The sequence below is a fragment of the Bactrocera dorsalis genome, chromosome 3, assembly GCF_023373825.1.
Source record: "Bactrocera dorsalis isolate Fly_Bdor chromosome 3, ASM2337382v1, whole genome shotgun sequence".
Lineage (NCBI taxonomy): Eukaryota > Metazoa > Arthropoda > Insecta > Diptera > Tephritidae > Bactrocera > Bactrocera dorsalis.
The window spans coordinates 27,105,272-27,115,942 of record NC_064305.1 but is presented as its reverse complement, the minus strand read 5'-3'; the positions used below and the strand labels follow the sequence as shown (position 1 = coordinate 27,115,942).

General features: G+C 37.4%; 1 protein-coding gene across 1 annotated transcript; it reads left to right on the top strand.

Annotated features, from left to right (window-relative positions):
• Positions 1-8,725: 8,725 nt before the first annotated feature.
• LOC125777509 (uncharacterized) lies at positions 8,726-10,312 on the top strand. Its single transcript, XM_049452616.1, has one exon. It carries the CDS (start codon positions 8,726-8,728, stop codon positions 10,310-10,312), a length of 1,587 nt encoding a protein of 528 aa, XP_049308573.1.
• The last annotated feature ends 359 nt before the right edge of the window (positions 10,313-10,671 follow it).

Here is a 10,671-nt window from a genome sequence, read left to right as displayed (position 1 = left end):
GTCAACTGGTTCATTGGGAATCTGAATTTTTATACGGCAGAGTGCCTGGTTACCGTTGAGTGGTGAGCGCAGCATTCTACATGTGCCATATAGTGGTGGTTAAGTGCAGAGCTCGGTTGAAAAGTGCATATGTGAAGTAGTATAATAACAGTTCAATGATTTGTGTGCGCTTTTTCAGCAAAACACATTCAGCTGCTGGTGTTGTTGTTCTCTATCACCGTGGAATTTGGTTTATTTTTCAAGTGACTTTCTATTGTGTCGCCGAAAGTGCTAGACAACGCCAACGGTGCATTGTGCAGGCGACGGGCGGTCACCATTTGCTGCCAATAGGTAATACCAATTCACATGCGAACTATGTAAGAGGGGAAATGAGACAGAGAGAAGTGGTGTCCGTAAGAGAGACGCTTTGGCTAAAGGTACTGTAAGTCCGAGCGGCAAGTAACGCTAACTCGCCTTCATTTATGTGCCACGTAAATATTCAATTGCAATTGAAACTTAAGCAATTGTCTATGGGTAGTCACTTGTCTCAACGCACCTTTGCCCCGTTAGCCTTAACTTTCTGTGCTGGTAAAGTGGTAGTAAATGTAAGTCATGCCCTACCTCTATCGCTTTTGGTCCGCTTGGCACTCGGTTCTGGCGCTGGTTATAAATTAAATAACAGAACTTTTTGCCATCGAGCATCCAAGTTGATTGGCTAACGGTTTTGCAGGAGTTCACTAAAGTGCGCTTGTTCGCAGCAGGTAAAAATTTCGCCGACAGACCAAGGATTTTGTTCTTTCGATAATGAATATATATAATAAATTTTACAAATATTTGCCACAAAAAAGTTTTGGTGTGGAAATCTGGCGAGTTAAGAGACATTTTTTAAATTTCACGTATATATATATGCATAGGCTGACCTATTTCGAGGTTTACTACATTTTTAAAGAAAAAACAAAGAATCTTGAAATTTAATAGGGAACGTTTATTGTCATTCGAAAGACCATTCTTTGGCATTTATTTTTTGAAGATTACCTCTTTAAAACGTTGATCGTGGCTTCGCCTCAGTTGGTCCATTCCTTGTGTTCTAAAACGTTGTTTTTTTTGGATGAGATGACAGCTTTTGAATCTCTTCAAGTTGTTCTTTGTCCCAAATGTATGCTCAGTAGGGCGATTACAACACTTTCTTTACGGAACGTGAATTTTCATAATAAAGTTGAACAATTTGTAAATGTTGTTCAGGCCTTATTAAGTATTTCCATGATGAAATGCCAAACAATATCAAACAAAAATAACATGACAGCTTGACACGACTCCCGCGGGATCTGTCAAGAAAAGTCTACTGAAAAAAGTACCTTCACTTGGATCACGCCTTATATTGAAGTTATTGTGATTTTATGTCATATTATGGCCCAACAATAGTAGTAATCTGCTTATTCTCATAACTCGGCTAAAAGTAATTGAATGTGAACAGGATTATTACTCAGTGAGAACTGAAAATTCACTAGCATACTGGTGTGTACTTTGATGGGATGAGATCGATTTTGAAGAATAAATAAAGAATTTAAAATTTATGAACAAAATGGTACTATTTTTGACTCATAGCAGTACTCCCAAAATAGATGACATTACATTATAATACTTTGGAGAGTATACTCGAGTGATACAACAGTTTCGGCTTCGATTGATATGATGAGTTCTAGACACGTAGAGTTTTCAAATTTTTAAGTAGTTCCGGAAATCACGTTCATGTGTGAGTCACATTATAAAGGCGAGAGCACTCATAACTTTTACTCTACATTGATCCCTAGGCATGCACCTTTGAATTTCTAGAATTTTGCCTACCAGTAAAAAAATATGAGACGATTTAGCAAAGAAATAGTTTTAATATTTATTTACTTCTTTCACTTCTTATAAAGTTGGCTTCTTCAAAGTGTGAAGGCTAAATTTCTAAAGTTAAGCGAATATCTGAAGTTTGGATTAACAAATAATTGTACAAATTTCGATGTTATTGAACTGTATACCACATTTTAGACAGAGGATCTGATGTCTTATAAACGGAGATCACAGAAATCAAAGAAAATCTTTTTATTCTGACAAGCAGCTTACTCACAACAATAAATATATTTATATTATATATACAGATAGCCAAGCAGCGTTTAAATCAGTGAAGTCTCCTAGGATTACGTGATATTAGTGATACAATATAATGCCTTGAGCTCTAACATAATATTTCACTATAAATTTGCAATGGGTTACAGGATATAGTGATATTTCTTGTAAATGTGAAGCAGATGACATAGCCATAACAGGCAATGTCAATGGAGTCAATCTTTGATTTACGCATCAAGCAGGCAAACGTGGCATGAATGAAACAGAGGCCGCACATGTCGACTATTACCATATAATTCAAAAAAAAAAAAAAATGTTGTAAGAACTCTGGTAGGGATGCTTACAGATCACTGTCTGGCAGACATGCCAACAGACGCGGGTATGTATTTTATTAAGAGAAGCTACATATTTAAAATGTAATAATTACTTGCCATTATGCGCAGTGTATTACAACGCCCAGAATTTACGAAGACATTATTCTATGTGCATCTATGTCAACACCACCGCTGCAAGGTTCAATGAGCAAATTAAACGCTCTTGGCAAGCCATTGCTATTACAGCGTTAAGCTGTGCAGCAGAATCTTACAAATAGAGTTGCCACGGGAGAAATACGAGTTTATGTAATGCTTCAGTTAAAGTTTCGTCTCACAAAATGAAAGTAATTTTTTAAAATTTGCTACTTTCTTTGATCGGAAAGTGGTCTCAAATTTTACCTGATCTAAGAGTAGGTAATGTATATTTTATACCATGAATCGGGTGTAAGACTAGCTTGACAATATGTCCATTACTTTTTGATATATCGATCTGACACTTCTCAAGATATTTTCACGAAATTTGGTATGGATTATTATGAAAGACAATGATATAAGCAATGAATATATATATTGTATAGATCGAACGAAGATTCGTAAAAATATTTTTTTGTTTTCCATAAAGTCATTTTCGCTAACCAGTCCTTGTCTTACTGGGCCAACGTTAAAGCGCAGAAAAATACATAAATAACTATAACGATTTAGCTAATTAAAATCATTGGCAGCAACTGATTTATTGCGGTATAGCCAACTGATTAATTAATTAAAAGAATGGACTCAGCGTGAGGCAGAATAATAATTCCAGCGATTTGTTGTAAACAACAAGCAATGTCGAGTATGGTAGAAAGTGAAGCGGTTGGAAGGCTTTAACTTAAATGAGTAACATTTTTGAGTGCCGTTTAGTAGCACTATGTGCGTGTGTGTGTTTGCGCGGCGAAATGAAATTTGCGTTGAAAGGACGACACGCAAAAGTCATAAAGTTAATAGGCAATTTGCATAATAAATTGTCAGCCACTCAAGCAGACTACGGTCATCCCTGTCGTGCGCGCAGCACACCTCTCTCTAACAATGCCCGCGGTGCTGGTGCGCTCTTTTATCACGCCTCATTTACGACGCTCAGCGCGACTGTGTGTGTGAGTGTGAGCGCGGCCACAAATTTGTTAATGAGCAGTATAAAATGCGATATGCAGTTTTAATGGCAACAACAACTTCAGCCAACCAGTCAACCAGCCAACTATACAATATAATTGCTACAACAACACACATACTCGTACATACAATGAGCGACAGAAATTGTTGTCAAATGCTGAATAACGCGCGTAATTGTGGCTTGTCGTCCGCGCACCACCCACTCAACCCCTACTCGTTTCCCATTTTCGACGCGATTTTTATTTGCTGCTTTGATTCCACACTGTTGTTGTTATATGTTGTATTTGCATTGCTAACGCTAACAAATGTCCACTCGAAGTTGGTCAACGCGTGGTCGACTAACAAGCTGCAATTTCGCCATTTTAAGGACACGCTCGCACCGCAAAGCACTTGATTACATTGTGTTTCGCAAAAAGTATTCTGACAAATATTTTCAGTTCGCTCCAACGGAAATTGTTTCGAAAATCTGTGAGTCTTCGTTTACTTTTCGAGTTTGGTTATAATAAAGTCTAGTCGTTCACCTATTTGTGGTCAGCGGGAACAAAGTAAGCCGCCTGGATGTCCGTAATCGCCTCAAAATGGGTCCCTTTGACCACCGATTTTGTTTTAAGAAACAAAAAAAAGTCACAGGTTGACATGTGGGGCGAATAAGGCGGCTGTTGCAACAAGGCGATCCCTTTAGAGGCCAAATACTGAGACACGCTGAGGGCGGTGTGGCACGGCGCGTTGTCGTTATAAAGGATCCAGTTACGAGCAATGTCTGGGCGCATCCTGTTGACTCGTTTTCGCAAAATTTCGAGTACTTGGCAATAGTAGGCTTGATTCACAGTTTTCCCCGATGGAACGAATTCTTTGTGAACGATTGCTATCAAAAAAGGCAGTAATCATCGTTTTCACCTTCGGCTTGCTCATACGAGCATTTTTCGGGCGGGGGCCGCGCGGAGACAACCATTATGAGCTTTGGCGTTTGGTTTCCGGATCCTGTGCACGACTAAGAGCACTACCACCATACACTCTTACAATTTTAGCGTAAGTTTCCGAAACTGTTTCGCCCAATCTGGCGCAAAATTTTATCGCGACGCGTTGCTCTAGATTTCGTTTTTCCATTTTCGTGACGAGCACTACAAACACATGCCTACTCAACTTGAAGCGGCAGGCGAACTAAACAAGCGATGGTATATATATCAATGGAGAAGAGATGCTGGAAAATCTCACAGGTTTGCCACAAGCGCGGTAATAAAATCAGTTTCATTACTTAATTGTCAAACCTCGTATGTTTCTGCCATCAAAAAACCTTCATATCCAATTGATCAGTTGGTGCCATAAAATTTGATAAATTTTATCTCGAACAACATATTTCTTACAATTTTTTGGTTTTTATTTTAACTGTTCACTTTGACACGACAATCGTTTCTATGGCATTTAAATTGAATTGGCGATGGTATTCGTTGCGTTCTGTTGAACAAATTTATGATATATTAAACCACGAATATAGAAAAAAACAATGAGCATAATCTTGATTTTTTAACGGCTTTGGTGCGGTTTTTTTTTGGTTTCGGCTCGTTTTACCACCACACCACTATGGAAAACTCTTTATTTGATAATAAATTTGGTATTTTCACGAGATCAAATAAATATTTAGTTATCTGTATTTTTTAATAAAACTATTTTCATCGAAAATTTTCATTATTGATTGTTGTTTCACTGTTTAATTCTTCCATTTATTTAGTTGGTACACGACATTTCATATATAATTATACATAAAAGCATTAGACAAATATACGCACAACAACATATTAATAAAATTATTTTCGCATGGAATTTCATTAAATCAAGCATTTGTAGGTGTGGTTGTGTAATTGTTTGTCGAATGAAACTATGCAAAGAATGTGCCACAGGACAATGGCAGATTGGCGCATGGTTTAGTGCCTATGTGCATGTAAGCAAGCGCTTACTGGTATGCATATGGAATGTTATCACACATCTTCTTATCTATATATATAAAAAGAAGTTACATATCCTTGGTAATCTTATAACTCAAGAACCGCCGAATCGATTGACACAAAAATTTTAGAGTTCGTTCCTACCTATAAGGAGGTGGTTCGTATGAAGTTTGTTTGGAATCGGTGCAGCCGTTCCTGAGCTTGACATTTTTTGTGAGTAAATACACTGTACCAAAATCAAGTATTTTCAATACGATTTATCAATTTTACATCGTGCTCTCATTGCGAACAGAATATTAATTTGCTGTCATTGGAATTCAGTTGACAGTTTTCTTATGTGCTTTGAGTTCTTTTATATCTTGCTCTCATTTTGAACAAACATACTTTTGGTGAGTGTTAACCATGTGTTTCTTTTTTAATTGTATTTTAATTGGTTCATTTTTATATATGTACTTCAACTGCCAAGCGTTACTTAATTTTCACAATTTTAATTTGATCTCATTTTCCGGTGAGCGTTTTCTTTATTTGCACAATTGAGGTTATGTCCAGTGTGAGTGTATGTGAATTCATATTTCCACGCACACACATTGAAGTTTGAATTAAATGTATAATTTTTTCTAGAAATAATTTTCAATGTATTGCTTTTACATTCAATCAGTCATACACTGTACTGAAAGAATGCTACGTTCAAGACGACCAAACATTGGCAGACGTTCACGTCAATCAAATGCTACAGCGTTAAATCGAAGATCACAAAGTGAAGAAGATCGTGTTCAACGAAATGAAATGGAAACACAACGACACAGACGGAGAACTCACTTGGATAATAGTGAAGCACCAAGAAACCGTCGTGGGCGTACGTCCGTTTATGATATACGTCAAATGGAACACGCGGCTTTCAATTACGATGCCACCATTACAGCATGTATGCCTACATTGGCCAGATGAATATAGAATGTATACATTGCAAAGCATTTAAATTCATAAACGAAACGCCTGGCATGTGTTGTGCTGGTGGGAAAGTCAAATTACCGGTGCTAGAACTTCCGCCAGAACCTTTGCATTCATTGGTTTTTGGTAATTCGCCAACGTCAAAGCATTTCCTCTTAAATATTCAAAAATACAATTCATGCTTTCAAATGACATCTTTTGGAGCTACAAATATTATAAAAGATGGATTTATGCCGACGTTTAAGGTGATTTCTTCGTGTGGAATTAGCAATATCATTTTTAATTTATGTGCCGTCCCTGTGTTCGATGTTTTTAGAAATTAATATCCGTTATCATCTATATATATTTCTCGACCGTTACAGATTCAAGGTCAAATATACCATAGAGCTGGGTCTTTGCTACCATTCCCAGATGGTGATCATAAATTTTTGCAAATATATTTCATTGATGGTGAGAATCCTGAATTAAATAAGCGCTGTGCAATTTCGACGAATACGAGAAGATCAATCGTGAATGAATTGCAAACATTTTTTCATCAACACAATGAATTGGTGAAATTGTTTAAAGTGGCACTCGAACGGATGCCCTCCGATAGCCACAAAATCATAATAAAAGCCGATAAAACACCAATTGGGGAGCACACCAAACGATTCAATGCACCAACGATTGATGAAATAGCCATTGTTGTGGTTGGCGAACAGTTTCAGTCACGAGACATTGTTTTGTATCGTAGAAATAAGAATTTACAACATATTTCAGAACTCCATCGCTGTTATGATGCATTGCAATACCCCATTTTGTTTTGGAGATAAATCCAACAACTGGTACATATACATTTTATTTTGTTTAACACGTTCGCGTTCATTTGAATTTAGCGGGTGGCTGCCAGATAATCACTTAATTTTTCCATACAAAATTGAAGAGCGGGAATTCCCGCTTTTTTTCTACAGGTTAATTTTTTTAAATAGTCTGAACAAATTAGGGAATTCCCGCCATTACCACATGAATTTCCTATGCACTTTTATCGGGATTTCCCGCATTTCGTTATATTGAATCTTCCCCTCAACAAACCACAAATGACTGGCACCTTAACTTTGAATGGGGATTCCCCAAATTAAATTTGTTTGAATTGCGGTTGGCCTGTCAGGGATGGTAGTTCACGACTTTACCAACACTAAAAATGTGCAGTGATAAGAAGTGAACCATTTTTGACGGTAGAAAAGCCCTATTCAAATAGCGCGGGAATTCCCGAAATTGTTTTATTGAAGGAAACATGAATGACGGGAATTCCCGCAATTTACGCGAATGTGCCAAATATGATTTATAAATCATTTTCATTCGCTAATTAATTTTTGCAATACAGGTCAAGAATCAACAAAAAAAGTCAGTGCGATGAATTTTTATTCGTACCGATTGATGATTCGCCCTCAAGGAACAAATTTTATTTTGCGATGCAATCAACTTTCGCATCAATATATCGTCGATATGTACGCCAAAATTGAAAGTGAGCGATTAAATTTCATCCGTTACAATCAAGCCCGATAAGGATCAGAGGAATACATACATTTGCGTGACGCAATAATCAATGATGTATATGTGAATGATATCGGCCGTTTAACAATTTTACCATCATCATATGTTGGTAGCCCACGTCATATGCATGAATATACGCCAGATGCGATGGCATATGTACGAAATTATGGACGACCGGATCTATTCATAACATTTACGTGCAACCCGAAGTGGGTCGATGTATCTGATTGTTTACTTGATGGTCAGGTGCCAAAAGATCGGCATGACATAACTGCCCGTGTATTCCAACAAAAATTGAAAAAATTAATGGATCTGATTGTCAAACTCCGTGTATTTGGAGAAGTGCGGTGCTTTATGTATACCATAGAGTGGCAAAAAAGAGGCTTACCTCACGCACATATTTTGATTTGGTGCGTAAACAAAATAACCCCTGATATGATTGATACCGTCATATCGACCGAAATTCCAGATCAAACAATCGACCCAGGATTATTCGAAGTTGTCACGAAAAATATGATTCACGGTCCCTGTGGTGATATTAATCGAAATTCACTTTGTATGATTGACGACAACGGTAAATCAACTGTAATTAAAATTAAAAATTAAGAGGTTGAAATCGATAACCGATGGATAGTTCCGTACTCACCGATGCTGTCAAAAATTTTCAACGCTCACATCAATGTAGAATATTGCAATTCTGTAAAATCAATCAAATATATTTGCAAGTATGTGAATAAGGGCAGCGATATGGCTATTTTTGGAGTGGCTCCTGAGAATAATCATGACGAAATTTTGCAGTACCAAATGGGGCGCTATATTAGTACGAATGAAGCTGTATGGCGTATTTTATCGTTTCCAATTCATGACAGACATCCGGTTGTTGTACATTTGGCAGTTCATCTTGAAAACGGGCAACGTGTTTACTACACTGCTGCAAATGCCGAACAAAGAGTAGTAGAGGAGCCACCAGTAACTACACTGACAGCTTATTTCCAGTTATGTGAAACTGATGAATTTTCCAGGACTTTGCTATATTCGGAAGTGCCTCACTATTTCACATGGAATGCATCAACAAAAAAATTTCAACGTCGCAAACAAGGCACACCTGTTGATAGTTATCCAGGTATTTTTCGAACAGATGCTTTGGGACGCATTTATACAGTTAGTCCAGCTAATGTTGAATGTTTTTACTTGCGACTTTTGTTGGTGAACGTAAATGGACCTCAATCATTCCAACATTTACGAACTGTTAATGGTCAATTGTGCGCAACATACCGTGAAGCATGTCAACACTTGCATTTGCTGGAAGATGATACGCATTGGGATGCTACGCTTCGTGATGCATCAATTGTTTCTCCACCAATTCAAATTCGTATGTTATTTGCGATCATAATATCAACATGTTTTCCATCAAATCCACTGGAATTGTGGAATAAATACAAAGATTTTATGGTTGAAGACATTTTGATTCGACTTCGACATCGTTCCAATGATCCTGCATTGCTGCTGACATTGGAAATGTATAATGAAGCCTTGATAATGATCGAAGATTTGTGCCTTACGATTGCAAATAAGGCATTAGGGCAATTAGGATTGACTCCACCAAATCGTCCAATGCATGATTTATTTGAACGAGAATTGCAACGCGAACTGCAATTCGATCGTAATGAATTGCGTGCGTTCGTACAAACGTATACTCCACAATTAAATGATCAACAAAAATATGTATATGACACAGTGATGCAAGCTGTCAATGACAACACTGGTGGATTGTATTTTTTGGATGCACCTGGCGGCACTGGAAAAGCATTTTTGATTTCATTAATACTGGCAACGATTCGGTCGGAACAAAAAATCGCATTGGCACTTGCTTCTTCCGGAATTGCAGCTACATTACTTGATGGCGGCCGCACAGCACATTCCGCCTTGAAATTGCCATTGAACATGCAAGCAATTGAAACACCAACATGCAATATTTCAAGGAGTTCTGGAATGGCTAAAGTCTTGCAACAAACATCCATTATTTTATGGGACGAATGTCCAATGACCCATAAAAAATCTTTGGAAGCCTTAAATCGAACATTACAAGATTTGAGACGGAGTTTACAGCTGTTTGGCGGTGCATTAATATTGTTATCTGGTGATTTTCGTCAAACGTTGCCTGTTATTCCGAGATCAACACCAGCTGATGAAATTAATGCATGTTTGAAAAGTTCATTTTTGTGGGCACACGTACAAATGCTTTCGTTGACGAAGAACTCATTGATCACGTTTTTCCAAATATTGCTCAAAATTATAATAACCATGATTGGTTACGAGAACGTGCAATTTTAGCACCAAAAAATGTCAATGTCAATGAAATCAATTTCCACATCCAGGAAAAATTGCCAGGTAATTCGGAAACGTATAAATCCATTGATACTGCTGTGAATGATGAAGACGCAGTCAATTATCCGGTTGAATTTTTAAATTCTTTGGAACCACCAGGCATGCCACCGCATAATTTGAATTTGAAAGTTGGTTCATCGAATATACTTCTTCGAAATCTTAATGCACCGAAACTTTGTAATGGGACGAGACTTTCAATGAAGAAATTGATGCCAAATTTATATCATGCAACAATTCTCACTGGCAAAGCAAAAGGTGAAATTGTACTAATACCGCGCATCCCATTAATACCAACGGGCATGCCA